Source organism: Trichomycterus rosablanca, chromosome 17 (genome assembly GCF_030014385.1).
Source record: "Trichomycterus rosablanca isolate fTriRos1 chromosome 17, fTriRos1.hap1, whole genome shotgun sequence".
NCBI lineage: Eukaryota > Metazoa > Chordata > Actinopteri > Siluriformes > Trichomycteridae > Trichomycterus > Trichomycterus rosablanca.
The window spans coordinates 21,697,582-21,724,153 of NC_086004.1; the positions used below are offsets into that span (position 1 = coordinate 21,697,582).

The window sequence follows — 26,572 nt, forward strand, 5'->3', positions numbered from 1 at the left end:
TAATACAGAACGGCCCACCCAAGTCGGAGTGAGAAGGGCTTTACTGTCTCCAAAACAGTAAAACACACTGGCACATAGCTGAGATATCAATTATGTGTTCTAAAAGTAAATCAAACAACAACTTCAATGGTTGTGAGAAGCTCATGCCAAATTTATACAGATAGATAGATAGATAGATAGATAGATAGATAGATAGATAGATAGATAGATAGATAGATAGATAGATAGATAGATAGATAGATACTTTATCGATAGATACTTTATGTATCCCACAGGAAATTATTGATCTCCAGTAATTTAACAAGCAAAAGAAGAGAAACTAATACAAATACAAATAAAGTAAGTAAGTAAATAGGGTGCATTTATACAGCATATGGTTTGCAACAGAACAACAGTATGTGCAAATCGTGCATCTGGTATAATAGAATATGAATGTAGACTGTGTATCAGATATAAAATATATCAGACATAAGTACGGATGAGTGTAATAGTGGAAATAGATGGATAATAATAATAGCAATATATGTAGATAAAATAATATATTATATATACCGATATATACATACAGGTATGAATACAAGAATTTAAATATCAAGAAGAAATATGTAGTCTTGGAAACGGCGGTACAAATGTGTGTTTGAGTTTAAGTTAAGTAGTTAAGTTAAGTAGTCTTAAACTATTATTTATTATTCTACTGGAACAGGGAAGGCCTTTACCAAACTGTTGTCCCCTGGAAAGTTGGAAACCTTTTAGTTAATGATTGGATTTACTGTATACACCTGTATATGAGTTCACTGATTTAAATTGAATTAATATGCAAGGTTGTCTACCTTCTTCATAATGAAACTGCTCTGGGATACAAATGACTCATTTGTCCAAAAACTCAGACATTTTGTGGTATGATGGCATCACTGGATCTTTTATAGACAAGTTAATTCATGATAAGGTAATATTTGTCTATAGAGAGAGATTTATCTCCAAATTACTCATGTGCAGGTGCTAGAAAATTCCAGAATTTCATAAGGGATTTTTCATCCGGAATTCTTTTATGATAAATGATTTATTATTTTATATGACTGAAAATTATAATTTATTTTGTAGGGATGTAACGATACACTCTACCCACGATGCGATGCGATTCATGATACTGGGTTCACGATACGATTTTTTCCCGATTTTGTAAACAAAATTTAATTGTTTCCTTTTATTATTTCTCTTTAAAATAAAATAAAATACTGTATTTGTGGTTATTTTTATTTATCTAAATAATGAATGCCCTTTTATTTTTGAGGTAGGTACAATCTATGCAAAACAATGCTGCACATTTCCCTTTTTGTGAAAAAAAAAATTAAATGAAATAAATTCTACATTAAATAAATAAAAGATTAATACAAATAAAGAAAGTATCCTCACAGAAATAAATTTGGCTGGAAAATTCCAAACCTTGACGTCAACCAGGTGCGGTAAATGGCGCCAGTGCCCGCTGCTGTTTAAAGTGAATATCGATTCATTATACATACCCACATAGAAACCGAATTTCTGGTAAATTTGTGACATTTATTAACATTCAATCAATAAAATCTGTGATTTTGTAAATATAAACACATTTTAAATTTAATCCCTGTAACACACCTTTACAAAATGTTGGGGCAGAGTCATGTTTACTACCGTTAAGTAGCATGTGCCGAATGAAGTCATTGGTCTGCTAAAATAACCATGGACCTCCATGGTGTTTGGACAGCTCTTTTTGTCTTTGGCACAGAAAACTTCCAGTATATTTTTTCCAAAAGCAACATGAAATGTTGACTCATCTGATCACAGCTCACATTTCCACTGACCTGTGATTCATCTGAATTAAGATTCTGCATGATTCTACATAGAACTGAAGCAGCGGTTAACTGTGGTAAGTGACAAAGGTTTTCCAAAGTACTCCCAAACCTCTGTGGCTAGATTATTATATTTATATTAATGACGGTTTCTAATGCACTGCTACTGAGGGCTTAAGGGTCACACAGCAGTGATTTCCAGCCTTGACCTGCTTGGACTTGGCATTACATTCTTCTTGATTTCACAGATCTTCAATATATTATGTACGTTACGAAACAAACACCTAAATTATAATCTTGCATTGAAATGCTGAAATGCTCTTTTTGAACTTATTGACATTTCTTTAACAAAGTTTGGCACAAAGTGGCAAGCCAAGACCCATCTTTGCTTGCAAGACTAAACCTTTGGTGGATTCTTCTTTTATATTTTCACCTGCTTATTGTGGTGGCTAAGTGGGTAGCACTGTCGCCTCACAGCAAGAAGGTCCTGGGTTTGATTCCCCGGTGGGGCGGTCTGGGTCCTTTCTGTGTGGAGTTTCCTTCGGGTGCTCCGGTTTCCTCCCACAGTCCAAAGACATGCAAGTGAGACGAATTAAAGACACTAAATTGTCCATGACTGTGTTCGATATAATCTTGTGAACTGATGAACCTTGTGTAATGAGTAACTACCGTTCCTGTCATGAATGTAACCAAAAAGTGTAAAACATGATGGTAAAATCTGAATAAACAAACAAACCTGCTTATTGTGGAATGTTTACAAATGGTGTATGGTAAATATCGTATAAACCTTTTACTCTTATTTGGTCCAGTCCCAACTTTTTGAGTGTGTTGTGGGCATAAATGTGTAAATCTGTTTACATTTACAGAACAAATATGAAGTTGGCCAGCCAAAACATTAAAGGTCATTTAATTGTAAAACATTAAAAGTAATTTAATTGTATTTCTGTGATTTAAATAAAGGTTACTGTAATGTACTGTAATGTCAATTTGCAGTATGTCAAAATCGTGGTCCATTTAATGCAACCTCTAAGTCAGAAACAGGGTAACAGCAGTGAATGAAGAAATAACTCAGGACCAATACCAAATAGATTTCTCTTTGAAACCTAGTGCACTTTTAGTCTGTGAAAGTGAGTATTCCGTACTGTATGTAGTGCACTTTTGGAGTGAATGAGGAGCTAATTGAGAAACAGCCATTTCCGTCGGGTAAGGTCAGCTGGCCTTTGTCATGTGACCAGGAAGTGGTGAAACAATGATCAACTGAAACCTACGTTGGCATCGGTAACATTTTCGTTTTTATTTATGTTAGTTTAAATATTTTAGATTATTTGTAGGATTTATTTTATACTGTAATAAACACTAGTGAGCGAAAGGCAACCGGTGGTGAAATGGCTGTATGGAGCTAGGCAGATTCAAAACAACAACAACAAATAAACAGCATAGCTTCCTGTGTAAGACAAAGTGATTGGGGCTGTTTGTTGTATTTCTGCAGGGTGTGAGGACAAACATCTGGAGCTGATGATGAAACAATCAGCTGCGCTAACACTATTATTCCTGATTATCCATGTGTTCACAGCATACTGTGGTAAGTTTTAAGTTTTGGATCTAATGTTAAAGAGTCCACAATGGTTTGGACTGTATTGAATGATTCAGTGTCACACAATCATGGTATTTGTTAATAATACTGTATATTTAATTATTGACAGATGAGAAAGTGACCCTATTGTTAATAATACTGTATATTTAATTATTGACAGATGAGAAAGTGACCCTATTGTTAATAATACTGTATATTTGATTATTCACAGATGAGAAAGTGACCCTATTGTTAATAATACTGTATATTTGATTATTCACAGATGAGAAAGTGACCCTATTGTTAATAATACTGTATATTTGATTATTCACAGATGAGAAAGTGACCCTATTGTTAATAATACTGTATATTTAATTATTGACAGATGAGAAAGTGACCCTATTGTTAATAATACGGTATATTTAATTATTGACAGATGAGAAAGTGACCCTATTGTTAATAATACTGTATATTTGATTATTCACAGATGAGAAAGTGACCCTATTGTTAATAATACTGTATATTTGATTATTCACAGATGAGAAAGTGACCCTATTGTTAATAATACTGTATATTTAATTATTGACAGATGAGAAAGTGACCCTATTGTTAATAATACTGTATATTTGATTATTCACAGATGAGAAAGTGACCCTATTGTTAATAATACTGTATATTTGATTATTCACAGATGAGAAAGTGACCCTATTGTTAATAATACTGTATATTTAATTATTGACAGATGAGAAAGTGACCCTATTGTTAATAATACTGTGTATTTGATTATTGACAGATGAGAAAGTGACCCTATTGTTAATAATACTGTATATTTGATTATTGACAGATGAGAAAGTGACCCTATTGTTAATAATACTGTGTATTTAATTATTCACAGATGAGAAAGTGACCCTATTGTTAATAATACTGTATATTTAATTATTGACAGATGAGAAAGTGACCCTATTGTTAATAATACTGTATATTTGATTATTCACAGATGAGAAAGTGACCCTATTGTTAATAATACTGTATATTTGATTATTCACAGATGAGAAAGTGACCCTATTGTTAATAATACTGTATATTTAATTATTGACAGATGAGAAAGTGACCCTATTGTTAATAATACTGTGTATTTGATTATTGACAGATGAGAAAGTGACCCTATTGTTAATAATACTGTATATTTGATTATTGACAGATGAGAAAGTGACCCTATTGTTAATAATACTGTGTATTTAATTATTGACAGATGAGAAAGTGACCCTATTGTTAATAATACTGTATATTTAATTATTGACAGATGAGAAAGTGACCCTATTGTTAATAATACTGTATATTTGATTATTGACAGATGAGAAAGTGACCCTATTGTTAATAATACTGTGTATTTAATTATTGACAGATGAGAAAGTGACCCTATTGTTAATAATACTGTATATTTGATTATTCACAGATGAGAAAGTGACCCTATTGTTAATAATACTGTATATTTGATTATTCACAGATGAGAAAGTGACCCTATTGTTAATAATACTGTATATTTAATTATTGACAGATGAGAAAGTGACCCTATTGTTAATAATACTGTGTATTTGATTATTGACAGATGAGAAAGTGACCCTATTGTTAATAATACTGTATATTTGATTATTGACAGATGAGAAAGTGACCCTATTGTTAATAATACTGTGTATTTAATTATTGACAGATGAGAAAGTGACCCTATTGTTAATAATACTGTATATTTAATTATTGACAGATGAGAAAGTGACCCTATTGTTAATAATACTGTATATTTAATTATTGACAGATGAGAAAGTGACCCTATTGTTAATAATACTGTATATTTGATTATTGACAGATGAGAAAGTGACCCTATTGTTAATAATACTGTGTATTTAATTATTGACAGATGAGAAAGTGACCCTATTGTTAATAATACTGTATATTTAATTATTGACAGATGAGAAAGTGACCCTATTGTTAATAATACTGTATATTTAATTATTGACAGATGAGAAAGTGACCCTATTGTTAATAATACTGTATATTTAATTATTGACAGATGAGAAAGTGACCCTATTGTTAATAATACTGTATATTTAATTATTGACAGATGAGAAAGTGACCCTATTGTTAATAATACTGTATATTTGATTATTGACAGATGAGAAAGTGACCCTATTGTTAATAATACTGTATATTTAATTATTGACAGATGAGAAAGTGACCCTATTGTTAATAATACTGTATATTTGATTATTGACAGATGAGAAAGTGACCCTCTTGTTAATAATACTGTATATTTAATTAATGACAGATGAGAAAGTGACCCTATTGTTAATAATACTGTGTATTTGATTATTCCCAGATGAGAAAGTGACCCTCTTGTTAATAATACTGTATATTTAATTATTGACAGATGAGAAAGTGACCCTATTGTTAATAATACTGTATATTTAATTATTGACAGATTAGAAAGTGACCCTATTGTTAATAATACTGTATATTTGATTATTCCCAGATGAGAAAGTGACCCTATTGTTAATAATACTGTATATTTAATTATTCCCAGATGAGAAAGTGACCCTATTGTTAATAATACTGTATATTTAATTATTGACAGATTAGAAAGTGACCCTATTGTTAATAATACTGTATATTTGATTATTCACAGATGAGAAAGTGACCCTATTGTTAATAATACTGTATATTTAATTATTGACAGATGAGAAAGTGACCCTATTGTTAATAATACTGTATATTTAATTATTCACAGATGAGAAAGTGACCCTAAGTGCTCCAGCTACTGTTGATTTAGAAGAGGGGTTCTCGAAAAATATCACCATCACAGCAAGGTATGTTAAGTGTCCTAGTGTGTGTTAATCAGAGGTGCAAAGAGTACTAAAATATTGTACTCAAGTTAAAGTACTATTACTTTATTGAATTTTTACTTAAGTATGAGCAGAATTACTAGTCTAAAAATCTACTCAAGTAAAAAGTAACTCATTTAAAATGTACTCAGAGTAAACGTTACTAAGTTACTTTTTTAACAGGAGGGCGTGTCTCTCCTGTGTAATGCAAACAGGGCAAGTGGATATAAATCTCACAATAGTTGTTTTTAATTAAAATATAATAGAAAAAAACATGTTGATACAAATCAACATAAAAAATTTTAAAATCACCCTTCCCTCCCTACTCTATAACTAAATTACAGCTCCTTTATTTTAGCACCAGTTTATTTTCCATCGCAGAATTCACTGATTTCCCAGATGCGATTTTTTTTGCGTTTTTTTTACTTAGTAACGGATATTATTTAAAATGTAGCGAATTACAATTCTTAATACAAAACATACTTAAGTAAAAGTAAAATTACTGGTTGTAAAATCTACTTTAAAAAGTATAAGTACACAAAAAAACTACTCAATTACAGTAATGAGAGTAAATGTAATTCGTTACTTTCCACCTCTAATGTTAATTTATATCGAATATCCTCTTAAAATGTTAACTAGGATGTTAATTTTTTATTAATTTTTTGCAGTTCTCCACTGAATGTTACTGCGAGCATCTATTTTAACGTTACATTTCACTCCAAAAATGTCTCTTCGATCGTTGGTCTTCCAGAAGAGGTACATTTAATTTTTTTTTATGTTGTTTAATATAATTTGTTTAAATGTTAACAACTTCTCTTGCAGTTATTTGTGGTCTGTAAAATAAAATTACAGCAGACATGAGGAATAGACAAATTGTGTAGATAGTACACATGTACGCCAAACTGTCAGCGTTTGCACATTACACTGATCAACCATAACAATAAAACCACCTCCTTGTTTCTACACTCACTGTCTATTTTATTAGCTTTACTTACCATATAGAAGCACTTTGTAGTTCTACAATTACTGACTGTAGTCTATCTGTTTCTCTGCATACTTTTTTTTAGCCTGCTTTCACCCTGTTATTTAATGATCAGGACCCCCACAGGACCACCACAGAGCAGGTATTATTTAGATGGTGGATGATTCTCAGCACTGCAGTGACACTGACACGGTGGTGGTGTGTTAGTGTGTGTTGTGTTGGTAGGAGTGGATCAGACACAGCATCGCTGCTGGAGTTTTTAAATACCGTGTCCACTCACTGTCCACTCTATTAGACACTTTTATCTGGTTGGTCCTCCCTGTAGATGTAAAGTCAGAGACGATCGCTCATCTATTGCTGCTGTTTGAGTTGGTCATCTTCTAGACCTTCATCAGTGGTCACAGGACGCTGCCCATAGGGCGCTGTTGGCTGGATATATTTTTGGTCCTGTGGGGGTCCTGACCATTGAAGAACAGCATGAAAGGGGGCTCACAAAGCATGCAGAGAAACAGATGGACTTAAATTGTCTGTAATTGTAGAGCTACAAAGTGCTTCTATATGGTGAGTGGAGCTGATAAAACGGACAGTGAGTGTAGAAACAAGGAGGTGCAAACAAGGAGGACTCAGAAATGACTTGATGACACCTAATAATAACAATAATTATCAGCTTTAACACCTTTTAGAAACAGAATTCATAGAGCACCACTGTTACACTGCTGTGCATTTGCACCGCGTATATGACTTATGTCAAGGAGTACACTGATCATCATAGATATGAACATGAGTAAAGGAGAAAGTGATAAAAGGTAAAAAGTAAATGTGACTTATTTTTCCAGTCTTAAGTAACCTTGGTTTGGATAAATAGCTGGTAAGGAGCACATGTATTACCCCCATGTGATGTGTACTCCAAAGGAACGCATGATACAATTTCCTGGACCCACTTTATCATCCACAGCCTTACATAATACATATTTATTTATTTATAGCTAACAAGGTTCTGTATTTGCTAAATTCTGAGCATTACTTCTATTATTTCTCCCACATGTTTAGGTTGTTTTGCCGGCAGACAATACATCAACCCAATTTGAAGTGCAAGCCAAGTATGTTGGACAGATGACTGCTTATCTGTACAGCAACAACAGTGATATTCTAAGGTAGGTTGCTTATCACTGTCCTGTGTTTAGGTGTCCAGTTACGTATTAATTTAATATTGTGGGGACCAACACAATATTAGGAAGGTGGTCATAATGTTATGCCTGATATAGTCGGTACTATACATAGCTACACCTAGTAGCCACTTGATTCTTGATACCATGATAATACTTGGTCATTCTGATGGTATTATGTTATTGCTGCAGATTTGTCAGCTGCACTTTATGACCTAATCTCTCATTCTACCATCCCAAAGGGACATTATTAAATTTAGTTCTGGTGACGTACACTGAATTTATTGGCAGGTTCATGAAACCAGCTGGAAGAAGCCATTCTAGTAAATTGTGGACATACAAGGATGCACATGGTCAGAGCAACAGTATACAGATAGGCTGTGCTAATCAAACAATGCCACAATATTAAACCACCACCAGTCTCAACTTTTCCTTGGGAAGCAAATCATATTTTCACAAAATTTGTCAAATATGTCAATTGAAGCCATTTTGATGCAACTTTAGATCCCTCAAATATCTGTACCAACATGTGTCCATACAAACTGTCAAGTTATGCTAAGAGGGTGTTTTTCTGATGGTCACTTATAATCCAGGAACCACAAACAAACATGTCATGACCAAGAAGCAAGCTTTACATCGTTTAGATGTGGCCGTGCAAGAAAGAAGCTCCTAAAACTTCATTTTCTTTGTCCAGGTTATCAGCAACAAACATTAGTGAAGTTGCTGGTTTTGGAACGGGGCCTTATTTCATGCACATAGTGTCAGTGGTGATATAAATCTTGCTAGACTTTGGACACTGTGACCTGTTTAGCAGTTTTAAGTGGTTTTGGCTGGACAAACTTCCTCTGAGTAATGGGTGATGGTTTGAGTTTTATTTTTAACCTTTGAAAAGAGACTTATGTACTTTGTAATGGGGGCAGTCAGGCCAGTACTATGTACATGGGCACAGAGAAGCCACCAGATGTAGGCAATCACCACCACATTTATGACTGAAAATGTTTGGTGTATATTTTTGAACTAGGTGATTTCTTTTATAAAACGCCCCCAAAACTAAGTTCATGAAAATTCCAGTCATGTAGTCTCAGACTGCTTTGACATACACTATATTGCCAAAAGTATTCGCTCGTCTGCCTTCACACGCATATGAACTTGAGTGACATCCCACTCTTAATCCATAGGGTTTAATATGATGTGGGCCCACCCTTTGCAGCTATACCAGTTTCAACTCTTCTGGGAAGGCTTTCCACAAGGTTTAGGAGTGTGTTTATGGGAATTTTTGACCATTCTTCCAGAAGCGCATATGTGAGGTCAGACACTGGTGTTGCTCTAATTCATCCCAAAGGTGTTGCTCCTGAGAGCATCCCATTCTTTCACAAATGTTTGTAGAAGCAGTCTACATGCCAAGGTGCTTGGTTTTATACACCAATGGCCATGGAAGTGATTGGAACACCTGAATTCAATGATTTGGATGGGTGAGTGAATACTTTTGACAATATAGTGTAAGTGTCCCGTAAAAGTATGTACAGCTTTGGTCTCAAATGTGAAAAGGTTTGGTGTGATAAGGTGCATAGTCTGTTCCCATTTCAAGGTTTTAATTCCTAAAGGAGCAAAACAGATCTTTGCTTTATTGCACTTATACAAACCTGCTAGTAGTTCGGTTCTTTTTATTTGTTAAACAGCATCATTATTATTTATTTATATTATTGTTCATTGTGGACTTCCACAATATTGATTCCTACTTTCACTTCCTATATAGTGGCTAAAACTGTTGCCTTTTTCTTTTTTTAATGTCTGGAAAATACATGTAATGTTTCTTACTATTATTTTTGTAGATTACATTTAATTGTGTCCACCGAACAAGCCCGTGAGAATTACTAATAATGGTGTGTAAAATAAAATGTATATTCTATTAATACAATATTAGTGCATTCAATAATCTTTTAGTAATTGCACTGGTTTTTAGCTCTTTTTTAATTATGTTACTTTTTAACTTATTTAATCATTTAAAAATGCAGCCTGATTTAAACTGATATTAATCTTTTTTGTATTTATTTATTTAGGGTGGCACAGTGTCTCAGGGGGTAGCCCTGTCACCTTACAGTGAGATGGTCCTGGATTCGATTCCTAGATGGAGCGGTCTGGGTTTTCTCTGTGTGAATTTTGCATGTTCTCTTTGTGTTTGCACTGTTTTCCTTCGGGGGCTCTTGAAACTACCTGTCCTGTCATGAATGTAACCAAAGCATGACATTGAAATTCTAATAAATAAATAGTCTTTTTTTATTTTTAGAAAGCATTGTGTAGTCTCATGGGACTTTTATTAGAAAAACTGTGAACGTGGCCACATTCAACATTCCCCAGACTTCAGATCTCATTAAGAGACCCTGTGTATGAAATGGTTTATAAATAAACTCGAAAAGCCTTGAAAAGTTATGCCATTAAAAAAAAAACCCTTCTGACCGAACAGAAATAATAATTCACTTGTTCTATGTGATAACCTGAACATATTTCACCTACATTATTATGAACTTTTAGTCTCTAAAGTATTGTTAACCTGGTATATTCAATATCTTAAAAATGTGTAACAAATAACATCTATATCTCTTGTTCTTGGAAAGCTGTACTAATAATATAATACTGACCCATCACCTCACTCCTGTGTGGCTGTACAGTGTATGAGTTCATTTCTCCTTACATGATTACTTTTCTTCATAGCTCACAGACTCGAATCAGATTTTTGATCGTCAGGAGCAACATCCTCACTATCATCAACCAGGTTATTGGGTGGATCTACTTTCTGGCCTGGTCTATTTCCTTCTATCCTCAAGTCTATGAAAACTGGAAAAGGAAAAGGTAAATAAGCTGAGAGCTGCTGAAATATAATTACATACATGACCTTTTAATTACATACGTCATTAATACTGTGATGTTCTTTGCAGCGTGGTGGGCCTAAACTTCGATTTCCTCTCACTTAACCTCACGGGTTTTATTGCATATAGCGTCTTCAACGTCGGCCTCTTTTGGATACCTTACATAAAGGTAAATCATTTTGTTTTAATTTCTTCAGTAGATGAAATTAACTCCTAAAGTCTTTTACTCTGCAACACATTCCAAAAAAAGTTGGGACAGTAAAGCATTTACCACTTTGTAATGTTGCCATTCCTTTTCACCACACTTAAAAATTGTTTTGGCACCGAGGAGACCAAGTGATTTAGTGTTTCAGCTTTTATTTTTTTTGTCCCATTGTTCCTGCAAACACGTCTTAAGATGTGCAACAGTACGGGGTCGTCGTTGTCACATTTTTTTGTTTTAAAATTCTCCACACATTCTCTATTGGGGACAGGTCAGGACTACAGGCCAGTCCAGTACCCATCCCCTCTTCTTCCACAGCCATGCCTTTGTAATGTGTGCAGCATGTGGTTTTGCACTGTCTTGTTGAAAAATGCATGGACGTCCCTGGAAAAGATGACATCTTAAAGGCAGCATATGTTGCTCTAAGATCTCAATGTACTTTTCTGCATTAATTCTGCGATCACAGAAGTGTAAATGACCTTTGCCAAGGGCACTGACACAGCCCCATACCATGACAGACCCTGGCTTTTGGACTTGTTGCTGATAACAGTCTGGATGGTCCTTTTTGTCTTTGGTCTGGAGCACACGGCATCTATTTTTTTCCAAAAAAGACCTGGAATGCTGATTCATCTGACCACAATACACGTTTCCACTGTGATGGTCCATCCTAGATGCCTCAGAGCCCAAAGAAGTCGACGCCGCTTCTGGACATGGTTAGCATAAGGCTTCTTTTTTGCACAGTAAAGTTTTAAGTGGTGTTTGTGCATGTATGTAACTCTGTATTGTAGTGCTTGACAAAGGTTTGCCAGAGTAATCCCTCACCCATGTGGTTATATCAGCTATTGAGTGCTGGTTCTTGATGCAGTGCCGTCTGAGGGATCGAAGATCACAGGCGTTCAGTTTAAGCTTGCATCCTTGACCTTTACACATGGAAATTTCTCCCGATTCCTTGAATCGTTTAATGATATTATGTACTGTAGAGGGAGAAGTATGCAAATCCCTTAGGTCTTCTGGCCCCGTCCCAACAAAACATGAAATATCTTGGGTTCAAACTGTCTGCAATCAAATAAAATTCAAAGTAAATGGTGCTGTAGTTACTAGGGTCACAGAAATAATAATTTTCTTTACAGACTGGACACTTTGCCTGATGATGATGTTATTGGTTTTAATAAGCAGGCCTAATAAATAAATAACTCTTTATCAACAGGAGGAATTTTTGAAGAACAATCCCAATGGAATCAACCCAGTGGATGCTAATGACGTGTTCTTCAGTCTGCACGCCGTGGTCCTTACTCTCATCTACATCTTCCAGTGTGCAATATATGAGGTCAGTCCATGTCTGCATTAGTAAATATTAATTCTTTGTACATTTTTAATTCATACATGTATTTCAGCTTTATGAACCATGATCTTAAAGCTTGTTTTTTTTAAATGTTCCTTTTAGAGAGGAGGTCAGAAGGTATCAAAGGTGGCTATTCTTCTCCTGGTGTTTGCTTGGACGTTTGCTTTGATCACACTTTTTGTTGCTGTGGCTCAGAAGATCTCATGGCTGAATTATCTTTACTACTTCTCCTACATTAAACTGGGTATCACCCTGGTGAAGTACATCCCTCAGGTATGCAAAACAATTTGTTACTCATAATTAAGGCCCTACCTAATCGCGTCACACACCGTGTAATGCAAATTGCTGTAAGAATCAAAATTTAAGATTTGTGTTTATTGATTAAAAATTTTTATGAGGCACAATATGCAATACGAGGTGGTCCTAGCAATCATATGGTCATTACGTTAGTGTAACAGACGTTTCTGTGGTGTAGTGTGCTGACAATATTTGATGTACAGTGTATCACAAAAGTGAGTACACCCCTCACATTTCTGCAAATATTTCATTATATCTTTTCATGGGACAACACTATAGACATGAAACTTGGATATAACTTAGAGTAGTCAGTGTACAGCTTGTATAGCAGTGTAGATTTACTGTCTTCTGAAAATAACTCAACACACAGCCATTAATGTCTAAATAGGTCTAAATAGCTGGCAACATAAGTGAGTACACCCCACAGTGAACATGTTTAAATTGCGCCCAAATGTGTCGTTGTCCCTCCCTGGTGTCAAGTGTCAAGGTCCCAGGTGTAAATGGGGAGCAGGGCTGTTAAATTTGGTGTTTTGGGTACAATTCTCTCATACTGGCCACTGGATATTCAACATGGCACCTCATGGCAAAGAACTCTCTGAGGATGTGAGAAATAGAATTGTTGCTCTCCACAAAGATGGCCTGGGCTATAAGAAGATTGCTAACACCCTGAAACTGAGCTACAGCATGGTGGCCAAGGTCATACAGTGGTTTTCCAGGACAGGTTCCACTCGGAACAGGCTTCGCCAGGGTCGACCAAAGAAGTTGAGTCCACGTGTTCGGCGTCATATCCAGAGGTTGGCTTTAAAAAATAGACACATGAGTGCTGCCAGCATTGCTGCAGAGGTTGAAGACGTGGGAGGTCAGCCTGTCAGTGCTCAGACCATACGCCGCACACTGCATCAACTCGGTCTGCATGGTCGTCATCCCAGAAGGAAGCTGACGCACAAGAAAGCCAGCAAACAGTTTGCTGAAGACAAGCAGTCCAAGAACATGGATTACTGGAATGCCCTGTGGTCTGACGAGACCAAGATAAACTTGTTTGGCTCAGATGGTGTCCAGCATGTGTGGCGGCGCCCTGGTGAGAAGTACCAAGACAACTGTATCTTGCCTACAGTCAAGCATGGTGGTGGTAGCATCATGGTCTTGGGCTGCATGAGTGTTGCTGGCACTGGGGAGCTGCAGTTCATTGAGGGAAACATGAATTCCAACATGTACTGTGACATTCTGAAACAGAGCATGATCCCCTCCCTTCAAAAACTGGGCCTCATGGCAGTTTTCCGACAGGATAACGACCCCAAACACAACCTCCAAGATGACAACTGCCTTGCTGAGGAAGCTGAAGGTAAAGGTGATGGACTAAACCCAATTGAGCACCTGTGGCGCATCCTCAAGTGGAAGATGGAGGAGTTCAAGGTGTCTAACATCCACTAGCTCCGTGACGTCATCATGGAGGAGTGGAAGAGGATTCCAGTAGCAACCTGTGCAGCTCTGGTGAATTCCATGCCCAGGAGGGTTAAGGCAGTGATAATAATGGTGGTCACACAAAATATTGACACTTTGGGCACAATTTGGACATGTTCACTGTGGGGTGTACTCACTTATGTTGCCAGCCATTTAGACATTAATAGCTGTGTGTTGAGTTATTTTCAGAAGACAGTAAATCTACACTGCTATACGAGTTGTACACTGACTACTCTAAGTTATATCCAAGTTTCATGTCTACAGTGTCGTCCCATGAAAAGATATAATAAAATATTTGCAGAAATGTGAGGGGTGTACTCACTTTTGTGATACACTGTATGTGTTTATGTATTGAATGCTTTTTATCCCTTTGGGGATTCCATAATCAAAGGAAAAGTGTGCTTCTCTACACATGTGATCATCTCTATGCTCCAGAGCACAAAGCAAGTTCTATAAGGACATGGTGCAAAAGGAGCTCCAGTTGCCTTCACAAAACCCTAGTCCTGACACACTCCAAAGTGTCGTAGAAATGCTTTCCAGAGGAGTGGAAGATATTAAAGCTACATAGGAAAGAAGGTGAGAGCAATTTTGTCTTACCACTCTTAACTGCTTTCAGGCTTACATGAACTACAAAAGACAAAGCACAGAGGGTTGGAGCATCGGCAATGTGCTACTGGATTTCACAGGAGGCAGCTTCAGTCTGTTACAGATGATCCTGCAGTCTTATAACAATGGTAATGACACACACACACACACACACCTTCAGCTCCTTTAGGCTACTAGGCTCTCTCTTATGGAATCTTCCTTATCAGTTTTTTTTAAATAAGGCTTCTGTGGTTCTCAAACCATTATTGTGTGGATCTGTCCTGGTGGAAGATCCAATCACAGCTAATCATCCAGCTATGTGTCCTAAGATATGTTAGGGCCAGGGGTGAAAAGCAGCCCCAAAACATCACTGAGCCACAACCTAGTGGTGGGAATTATGTTATATATATATATATATATATATATATACAGTGTATCACAAAAGTGAGTACACCCCTCACATTTTTGCAGATATTTAAGTATATCTTTTCATGGGACAACACTGACAAAATTACACTTTGACACAATGAAAAGTAGTCTGTGTGCAGCTTATATAACAGTGTAAATTTATTCTTCCCTCAAAATAACTCAATATACAGCCATTAATGTCTAAACCACCGGCAACAAAAGTGAGTACACCCCTTAGTGAAAGTTCCTGAAGTGTCAATATTTTGTGTGGCCACCATTATTTCCCAGAACTGCCTTAACTCTCCTGGGCATGGAGTTTACCAGAGCTTCACAGGTTGCCACTGGAATGCTTTTCCACTCCTCCATGACGACATCACGGAGCCGGCGGATATTCGAGATTTTGCGTTCCTCCACCTTCCGCTTGAGGATGCCCCAAAGATGTTCTATTGGGTTTAGGTCTGGAAACATGCTTGGCCAGTCCATCACCTTTACCCTCAGCCTCTTCAATAAAGCAGTGGTCGTCTTAGAGGTGTGTTTGGGGTCATTATCATGCTGGAACACTGCCCTGCGACCCAGTTTCCGGAGGGAGGGGATCATGCTCTGCTCAGTATTTCACAGTACATATTGGAGTTCATGTGTCCCTCAATGAAATGTAACTCCCCAACACCTGCTGCACTCATGCAGCCCCAGACCATGGCATTCCCACCACCATGCTTGACTGTAGGCATGACACACTTATCTTTGTACTCCTCACCTGATTGCCGCCACACATGCTTGAGACCATCTGAACCAAACAAATTAATCTTGGTCTCATCAGACCATAGGACATGGTTCCAGTAATCCATGTCCTTTGTTGACATGTCTTCAGCAAACTGTTTGCGGGCTTTCTTGTGTAGAGACTTCAGAAGAGGCTTCCTTCTGGGGTGACAGCCATGCAGACCAATTTGATGTAGTGTGCGGCGTATGGTCTGAGCACTGACAGGCTGACCCCCCACCTTTTCAATCTCTGCAGCAATGCTGACAGCACTCCTGCGCCTATCTTTCAAAGACAACAGTTGGATGTGACGCTGAGCACGTGCACTCAGCTTCTTTGGACGACCAACACGAGGTCTGTTCTGAGTGGACCCTGCTCTTTTAAAATGCTGGATGATCTTGGCCACTGTGCTGCAGCTCAGTTTCAGGGTGTTGGCAATCTTCTTGTAGCCTTGGCCATCTTCATGTAGCGCAACAATTCGTCTTTTAAGATCCTCAGAGAGTTCTTTGCCATGAGGTGCCATGTTGGAACTTTCAGTGACCAGTATGAGAGAGTGTGAGAGCTGTACTACTAAATTGAACACACCTACTCCCTATGCACACCTGAGACCTAGTAACACTAACAAATCACATGACATTTTGGAGGGAAAATGACAAGCAGTGCTCAATTTGGACATTTAGGGGTGTAGTCTCTTAGGGGTGTACTCACTTTTGTTGCCGATGGTTTAGACATTAATGGCTGTATATTGAGTTATTTTGAGGGAAGAATAAATTTACACTGTTATATAAGCTGCACACAGACTACTTTTCATTGTGTCAAAGTGTCATTTTGTCAGTGTTGTCCCATGAAAAGATATACTTAAATATCTGCAGAAATGTGAGGGGTGTACTCACTTTTGTGATACACTGTATATATATATACAGTGTATCACAAAAGTGAGTACACCCCTCACATTTCTGCAAATATTTCATTATATCTTTTCATGGGACAACACTATAGACATGAAACTTGGATATAACTTAGAGTAGTCTGTGTACAGCTTGTATAGCAGTGTAGATTTACTGTCTTCTGAAAATAACTCAACACACAGCCATTAATGTCTAAATGGCTGGCAACATAAGTGAGTACACCCCACAGTGAACATGTCCAAATTGTGCCCAAAGTGTCAATATTTTGTGTGACCACCATTATTATCCAGCACTGCCTTAACCCTCCTGGGCATGGAATTCACCAGAGCTGCACAGGTTGCTACTGGAATCCTCTTCCACTCCTCCATGATGACATCATGGAGCTGGTGGATGTTAGACACCTTGAACTCCTCCACCTTCCACTTGAGGATGCGCCACAGGTGCTCAATTGGGTTTAGTCCATCACCTTTACCTTCAGCTTCCTCAGCAAGGCAGTTGTCATCTTGGAGGTTGTGTTTGGGGTCGTTATCCTGTTGGAAAACTGCCATGAGGCCCAGTTTTCGAAGGGAGGGGATCATGCTCTGTTTCAGAATGTCACAGTACATGTTGGAATTCATGTTTCCCTCAATGAACCGCAGCTCCCCAGTGCCAGCAACACTCATGCAGCCCAAGACCATGATGCTACCACCACCATGCTTGACTGTAGGCAAGATACAGTTGTCTTGGTACTTCTCACCAGGGCGCCGCCACACATGCTGGACACCATCTGAGCCAAACAATTTATCTTGGTCTCGTCTGACCACAGGGCATGCCAGTAATCCATGTTCTCTGACTGCTTGTCTTCAGCAAACTGTTTGCGGGCTTTCTTGTGCGTCAGCTTCCTTCTGGGATGACGACCATGCAGACCGAGTTGATGCAGTGTGCGGCGTATGGTCTGAGCACTGACAGGCTGACCTCCCACGTCTTCAACCTCTGCAGCAATGCTGGCAGCACTCATGTGTCTATTTTTTAAAGCCAACCTCTGGATATGACGCCGAACACGTGGACTCAACTTCTTTGGTCGACCCTGGCGAAGCCTGTTCCGAGTGGAACCTGTCCTGGAAAACCGCTGTATGACCTTGGCCACCATGCTGTAGCTCAGTTTCAGGGTGTTAGCAATCTTCTTATAGCCCAGGCCATCTTTGTGGAGAGCAACAATTCTATTTCTCACATCCTCAGAGAGTTCTTTGCCATGAGGTGCCATGTTGAATTTCCAGTGGCCAGTATGAGAGAATTGTACCCAAAACACCAAATTTAACAGCCCTGCTCCCCATTTACACCTGGGACCTTGACACATGACACCAGGGAGGGACAACGACACATTTGGGCACAATTTGGACATGTTCACTGTGGGGTGTACTCACTTATGTTGCCAGCTATTTAGACATAAATGGCTGTGTGTTGAGTTATTTTCAGAAGACAGTAAATCTACACTGCTATACAAGTTGTACACTGACTACTCTAAGTTATATCCAAGGTTCATGTCTATAGTGTTGTCCCATGAAAAGATATAATGAAATATTTGCAGAAATGTGAGGGGTGTACTCACTTTTGTGATACACTGTATATATATAACTAAATTCCCCAGATCTCAATCCAGTCAAGCATCTGTGGGATGTGCTGGACAAACAAGTCCGACACAAGGCCCCACCTTACAACTTACTTAGTTAAAGAATCTGCTGCTGACATCTTGGTGCCAGATACCACAGCACATCTTCAGGGGTCTAGTGGAGTCCATGGGTCGACGGGTCAGGGCTGTTTTTAGGAAGGTGGTCGTAATGTTAATTATTATATCTAGTTCTCTTTAATTACATTTTGATTCTGTTTACTTTGCAGATGAGTGGAAGCTTATATTCGGAGATCCGACAAAATTCGGCCTGGGCCTTTTCTCCATATTTTTCGACATCATATTTATGATACAGCATTATTGCCTATATTGTAAAAAAGCTCCGGTATATCAGATACTGGGTGAAGAGGAATGAGGAATTTGGCTCGGGAGAATGTGCCTCACTGATCTGATGCCACTGAAGGTGCCTTAGTAGAGTAACCAGGATTTTTTTATGATTTTAAAGTGACTTTGAAGGATTTTAAAGAATTGTACAGTATAACATTTTAAAGTCATTCATGTGTTTTATATAAATATATAAAAAGAATTTGGAAAGCATTTGCATATAGGCTAGTAAAATTTAATTGTTGAAATGTGCTTTTTGTTCTTAAAAGCAACTAACAACTATTAAAATACTTTTAATTCAGCCTCATTCAAGTTTTACTTGCTATTTTAATTAAATAAATACATCACTAGTTGGCATTAAGACAGATTGTTCGGGTGTGTGGATAGATCATGACAATGTGTTTGTACCTCTTTTTTTGGGGGGGTTGGCAAGGCTTTAATTTGTCTACAGTTACTCTTCTCTCCATGTGTTATTACATTTTACCTCCTCTATTGCTCCTGACTTCCATTCTGACCAAGGGCCGTGAGTCTCGCTTGCCCCCTATAAGACGTATGCAGTAGCCGTAGACAGGTTCATATGGAGATTCGTATTGCGCGTGGAGAGTCACGCACCGATTTCTATTATCCATGTCCCTGTGCAGGCGCCATGGATCAGCCAGCAGAGGTCAGAATTACAGCCGTTTTTTTGGCATTCTATTTTCACACAAGCCAATCATTGACTGTATAGGCGCCTGGCCTGACGATAGGAGAGCTAAGATTCGAACTAATGACTTTGAGTCTGTAAAACCACTGTGCCCTTTAGCTTTAGTTTCATGCTTTGTATAAAGCTCCTCCCACAGTCCAAAAACATACAGTCGGACTAATTGGAGACACTGAATTTCCTTATAGGTGAATGTGTGTATGTGTGTCTGCTCTGCGATGGACTGGTGCCCCGTCCAGGGTGTTGGTGTGTGCCTTGCGCCCATTGAAAGCTGGGATAGGCTCCAGTACCCCGACCAAGACTTTGTTTAACAGGTTTGGTCTGATGGAACTTTAGTAACTTGCACAAAGCCTTAACCGTAACACTCTTAGGATGTCAAAATGCATGTAGCTATATAGTGTTCCTTAATATTGATGCTGTTATATTAGATTGACCACTTATCACACTGATCAATAACACTTGCTCCATTTAAAATCTTATTCAGCTCGACAGCATGTTTGGATTAGGAATGAAATGCTGAATGAGGTAATGTTACACAAATACTTTTATTTATGGCCAAGTGTGCATTATCAGTTTCGAATAGTGTAAGAGCGATAAGATCATTTTTTGTTAGCGTTTATTCATCTGTGTGTAATCAGTGCTCATCTGGAAACTGAGTTTTCTGTATCAGCTGGAATTGTGAAATGCTGGTTTGGATTAAAGAAGGACATGAGTAATGGATTAGCTATGGCATCTAGTTTAATAGGCCGGCCAATGTAAAACATGCACATGTGGAAGAAGAGAAACAGATGTGCTGCTTTGTGTATGTGTTTATTTTCATGGTTTTTTTACATTATAACATTTGCTGTAATCTGGTCACAGTGATGAATTAAGATCCAGTGGTAATGACTGGCATGATGTAAAACAGGTAGTGTTGGTTGTACAGCTCACGGCTTCAGAGTTCAATCTTGGCGTTTATATTTACATTTTCAGCATTTAGCAGACGCCTTTATCCAAAGCGACGTACAGTACAGTTACAGTATACAATCTGAGCAATTGAGGTTTAAGGGCCTTGCTCGAGTGCCCAACAGCAGCAACCTGGCAGTGGTGAGGCTTGAACCAGCAACCTTTTGATTACTAGTCCAGTGTCCTAACCACTAGGCTACGTCTTGCCCATTGACCATTGATAATTAGAGCCTGTGTGGGTTTTCTTACCTCTATCATTTTACAGCATTTTATTTGTTTTTACTTATTGCTTTATCCTGGTCAGGGTAGCAGTCTGGGCAAGCCAGCAAGTCTTTTACAGACCTGTTTACACATCTATGCAAATAAGGCAGGGAAAGTGTCCAGAGTATCAAACCCTGGCCCTTGTGACTTGTTTCTTTGTGGCACACACACTACCATTTCAACTACCGTGTCACCACAATATGTAAATATGTGACCCCAAATAGTTTCCTGATGTGTGTGTAAATAAATGGGGTATTTTGTGATGGGCTTGTGCAGAAATAAAGTAATTAAACATACAGTAACTAGGCACAGTGGTCCAGCAGCTTCAGGGTCCTTGGGCCACGGGTTCGATATTTACCTTCAGCAACTTTTCGTCTTTGCTAGACTGGCTACTTTTAACTGCCTGTAAATGTAAAAGTGAGGGTGTGTAGAGAAATCATAAATAATGCACTAATCTTACATACAGATCACAGAAGTGTAAATGACCTTTGCCAAGGGCACTGACACAGCCCCATACCATGACAGACCCTGGCTTTTGGACTTTTTTTGCCAAAAAAGACCTGGAATGCTGATTCATCTGAGCACAATACACGTGTTTTCTGTGTGATGGTCCATCCTAGATGCCTCTGAGCCCAAAGAAGTTGATGCCGCTTCTGGACATGGACGTTTTTTGCACAGTAAAGTTTTAAGTGGCATTTGTGCATGTAACTCTGTATTATAGTGCTTGACAAAGGTTTGCCAAAGTAATCCCTCACCCATGTGGTTATATCAGCTATTGTTGAGTGGCGGTTCTTGATGCAGTGCCGTTTGAGGGATCGAAGATCACGGGTGTTCAGCTTAAGCATGCTCCTTTGGCCTTTACACACCAAAATTCCTCCTGATTCCTTGAAAGGGAGAAATATGCAAATTCCTTCCAATCTTTCTCTGAGGTACATTGTTTTTAAACATTTCAATTTGTTAATTTGTTGATAAACTGGAGATCCTCTGATCATCTTTGCTCATCAAAGACTCAGCCTTTCCTTGATGCTTTTGTACCAAACCATGATTACAATCACCTGTTGATGTCACCTGTTTGGAATCACATCATCATTTAGTTTTTTCACCTCATTACTAGCCCTAAATTACCCCCATCCCAACTTTTCTTGCAATGTGTTGCAGGCCTGAAATGCAGGAATGGATGTACTGTATATGAACAAATGAAATATCTTGCGTTCAAACTGTCTGCAATCAAATAAAAGTCAAAGTAAATGTAAGGAACACTGTGTTTTTATTTAATTTGCATTTTTCATAACGTCCCAACTTTTTCTGATTTAGGGTTGTAGATGCTGTAATTGTATTCACTTTGCCTTTCTCAGAATTAAACTACACTCTTGTTTACATCCCTGATTTAGGAAGAGCAACATTTCTGTTGTTGCCCACCCAAAGATGGCGCTCTTGTAACGCCTATGAGTCCATCATCATGTAGGCTCGTTTAGGTAAAATGCAGAACAAGTTCAGTTATAGTTGTAACTAGAGCTGGCTGATTTATCATTCATTAAGCGATTTATAAAGCGGTTTTAATTGTTTTTAAACAGTGTTTTTAGATGTGGCAGTAGTAGATGATTTTTTAAAATGCTAAAAGTTGAAGTAGATCAGTGTGTTTTAATTTCTGAATGGCTGTTGTGGATGAGTTGTAGATCAGTGGCACATGTTAATGATGCCATCAAGGGTGAGTGGCAATAAATGGTGCTCTGTTGAAACGTATCTTCGTGTGTTATTTGTTTTACACACAAACAATGGCCTTACGTTAAGTGTTATTTACATTAAGCAACAGTATCGGATCGGATTACGTGTTTTTTTTCCTTCCGATATCCGATCCAATGATTTGGGCCAATATCGGTGCCAGCCCTAGTTGTAACTACTTATTAAACAATCTTTACTGTGTGTAAGGGAGTCTTTTGTGGGGAAAAAATATCACATCAATGAAAAATCACATCAATTACACTCTTGGCGTATTACTAAGTAAAGGAAAGTAAAGTGTACAGTAAGTGGACACGGTATTTAAAAACTCCAGCAGTGCTGGTCACTTATACCAGCACAATACACACTAACACACCACCACCATGTCAGTGTCACTGCAGTGCTGAGAATGACCCACCACCCAAATAATACCTGCTCTGTCGTGGTCCTGACCATTGAAGAACAGGGTGAAAGGGGGCTAACAAAGCACGCAGAGAAACAGATGGACTACAGTCAGTACTTGTAGAACTACAAAGCATGGCTGGATTACTGACCGGGCCAGTGGGGCCAGCGCCCAGGGGCCCTTGAGGTCAGGGGGCCCCGGGGGGGCCCTGGCCCAAAACATTTTGCGATGCCTATCAACATTTATGATACAATATATTTTTATTTCCGAGGGCCCTCCATTTTAAGGATCCTCTGACTATTAGGGACTTTGACCCCAGGGCCTCTTGGGGGCCCTAGCCATGCTTTTGGGGCCCCTAGCCATGCTTTTGGGCCCTAGCCAAAATACTCCTCTGTTATAGTTGACTCCACTCCAGACCTTGCTCATGTGGACCAACTTACTTTTATTTTCAGGTTTGTTAATAATGACGGACATGTAGTTGAGCGTTTTCTAGCTTTCGAGCCTATTGAAAACCATAGTGGGGACAGTTTGGCAGAGTGTGTCGTTGCTATGGTGGAGAATCTGGGCCTAGACTTATCCAACTGTAGGGGCCAGTCATATGATAATGCAAGTAACATGTCGGGAAAGTACAATGGAGTCCAAGCTCATCTTAAACAAAGAAACCCTTTGATTTGTTATGTCCCCTGTGCAGCACATTCACTGAATTTAGTTGGTGTCAATGCTGTTGACAGTAGCCCAGAAGCTGGACGTTTTTTTGACTTTGTACAGGCAATGTACATATTTTGTGCATCATCTACACACAGGTGGGGAAAGGTTTTCCGTGATACTGATATCAAACTCACACTGAAATCACTGTCAGGTACTCGATGGAGCGCACGAGCTGAGTCAACTAAGGCTCTTTGGAAATATTATGCACAACTGAGAGAGGCATTGAATGATATGTCTAAAGATATGGAGGAGAAATGTGTAACTCGAAGTGAAGCCTCTGCACTCTGTGACAAATTGGACATGTTGGAGATGACCTTCATGGCATACTTCTGGGACACAATACTACAGAGGTTCCAAGCCACAAGCCTGCAGCTGCAGAAGCATGATATTGACATATGTACAGCTACACAACTTCTCTTGTCTTTACGAGACTTTGTGGCAGCACAGAGAGATAACTTTGAGGTGTTTGAAGGGGCAGCTTTAAATGTCACCACTGCTGTTTTCCAAGAGTACAGGCATGACCTCCAGCGTACAAAGAAGCGCAAAATTATGTCTTATGATAGTGCAGAGCCAGGTGTAGCATTTAACGGAAAGGACAAGTTTCGGATCGAAACTTTCAATGTTGTCATTGACAAACTTGTGTCCTGTCTCAACCACCGTTTGAATGCATACACACACTAAACTGAGCTATTTGATGTTCTTTTCATGCCTGACAATATGTCCAACAGTGAGCTCACTTTAAAGGCTAACTCACTCACTGCAGCATATCCTTCAGATCTGAACATGAGCCTGGCAGATGAATTGATACAATACAAATCATTCATAACAGAAAAAGAAAAATGTCCTAGTAAAATGCTCAAAACCATGATAAATTTGAATTTACAGTCAACCTTTCCAAATGTCTACATAGCACTTAGACTTTTTTTGACTGTGCCTATCACAAATTGTGAAGGGGAGCGTTCATTCTCCAAACTGGCTCGTATTAAGAATGAACTCAGGATTAGGATGCGCCAAAACCGCCTGAACTCACATTCACTTCTGGCCATTGAATCAGATTTGGTCAGACAGCTTAATTTTGATGAATTAGTGGATGACTTTGCAAGAAAGAAGAGTAGAAAGAAACTTATATAAAATAGATTCTTGTGTTAGGGTTAGTTATTGACAGGTTGTTTAATGTATTAATTTATTTATGTTTTTGCAGGGGGGCGCAGACCAGGGGCCCAGACTATCCTTAATCCGTCCTTGCTACAAAGTGCTTCTATATGGGAAGTGGAGCTGATAAAATGGACAGTGAGTGTAGAATTAAGGAGGTGGTTTTAATGTTATGCCTGATCGGTGTATATATATATTGTGTGCTTCTAAACACACTTTAAAAATACGTTGAATAGCACCAGACATGCTGGTGAGTGGTGAGCAGTGCATTGTGGGTTTTAGGTACGTACAAATAAATGCAGTTAAGCAACAGTAGAGGGTAGTGTGTAGTCAACATCTGATAGTAGCCCAGCCAGTGAACTCTGCTCCTTACAAACTGTCAGTTTCAAAAGTTTGCATATACATGTAAGAACACGTAGGTCATGTATCAGTGTATACACACTGAAAAGTTAAGTCTGGGGTCAGTGATACTGTTTGAAATGTAAATAAATGAAATGGTGATGACAGGAATTTTGACTAAAGGTTGTAGATTGGTAGGTAAATTTCTTATATAACTGATGATTTCACAGTGTTGAGGTTTCTGTAGCAGCCCTAGTCTTTACTTGTTTTCATTATGAATATGACAGTAGCTTGTATAAACATACCAAGTATGTAATGCTCATATTTCAGAATCAGAATCAGAATCACTTTATTTCGCCAGGTATGTTACACATACGAGGAATTTGCTTTGGTGATACACTCAATGATACACACAACAGTCCACATAGTAGTACAAACAATACACATAATAGTACAGACAATTACACATGTATGACATGTAACATAGAACATATTTAACAGACCCGACAGCACACGGACTGTTAACCAGTATTTACCAACATTTGCCCAAGAGAACAACTTTGGTTAAAAAGTGTTACAGCTCTGGGGGAAAAGCTGTTAGCGTGTCTGAATGTGTTTGTTTTCATTGTCCTGAGTCTTCTGCCAGATGGAAGAGTTTGAAAAAGGTGATGTCCAGGATGAGAGGGGTCTGCTGTAATTTTGCCGGCACGCTTCAGCACTCTGCTGTTGTAAATGTCCTGTAGCGTTGGCAGACTACATCCAATGATCCTCTCCGCTGTCCTGATTATACGCTGGAGTTTGGCTCGTTCATGTGATGTTGAGGAACCAAACCAGATGGTGATGGACGATGTGAGGATGGACTCTATTATTGCTGTGTAGAACTCGATCAGCAGACTCTGTGGCAGGTTGAATTTCTTCAGCTGTCTCAGGAAGAACATTCTCTGCTGAGCCCTCTTGGCGATGGAGAGTGTGTTCTTTTCCCACTTTAGGTCCCTGGATAAGGTGGTGCCCAGGAACTTAAGTGACTCCACCACTAAGGCCATAGAGCCATTAATTGTGAGGGGGGGTAAGGAGGGAGCGTTGCGCCTGAAATCCACCACCATCTCTA

General features: G+C 38.5%; 1 protein-coding gene across 1 annotated transcript; it reads left to right on the top strand.

Moving 5' to 3' along the window:
• The first annotated feature begins 3,041 nt into the window (after positions 1-3,041).
• On the top strand, positions 3,042-22,396 carry ctns (cystinosin, lysosomal cystine transporter). Its single transcript, XM_063012998.1, has 11 exons — positions 3,042-3,104; positions 3,316-3,408; positions 6,182-6,260; positions 6,944-7,031; positions 8,308-8,411; positions 11,136-11,273; positions 11,360-11,459; positions 12,700-12,819; positions 12,937-13,107; positions 15,209-15,326; positions 19,123-22,396. Exons 2-11 carry the CDS (start codon positions 3,342-3,344, stop codon positions 19,266-19,268), a joined length of 1,131 nt encoding a protein of 376 aa, XP_062869068.1. The 5' UTR covers positions 3,042-3,104; positions 3,316-3,341; the 3' UTR covers positions 19,269-22,396.
• The last annotated feature ends 4,176 nt before the right edge of the window (positions 22,397-26,572 follow it).

Bases quoted from the DNA above. Each gene is read 5' to 3' on its own strand.
- ctns (XM_063012998.1), top strand. From the start codon at position 3,342: ATGATGAAACAATCAGCTGCGCTAACACTATTATTCCTGATTATCCAT. The intron at 3,409-6,181 runs GTAAGTTTTAAG...AATTATTCACAG, and splicing joins TGTGTTCACAGCATACTGTG to ATGAGAAAGTGACCCTAAGT. The intron at 11,274-11,359 runs GTAAATAAGCTG...TGTTCTTTGCAG, and splicing joins GAAAACTGGAAAAGGAAAAG to CGTGGTGGGCCTAAACTTCG.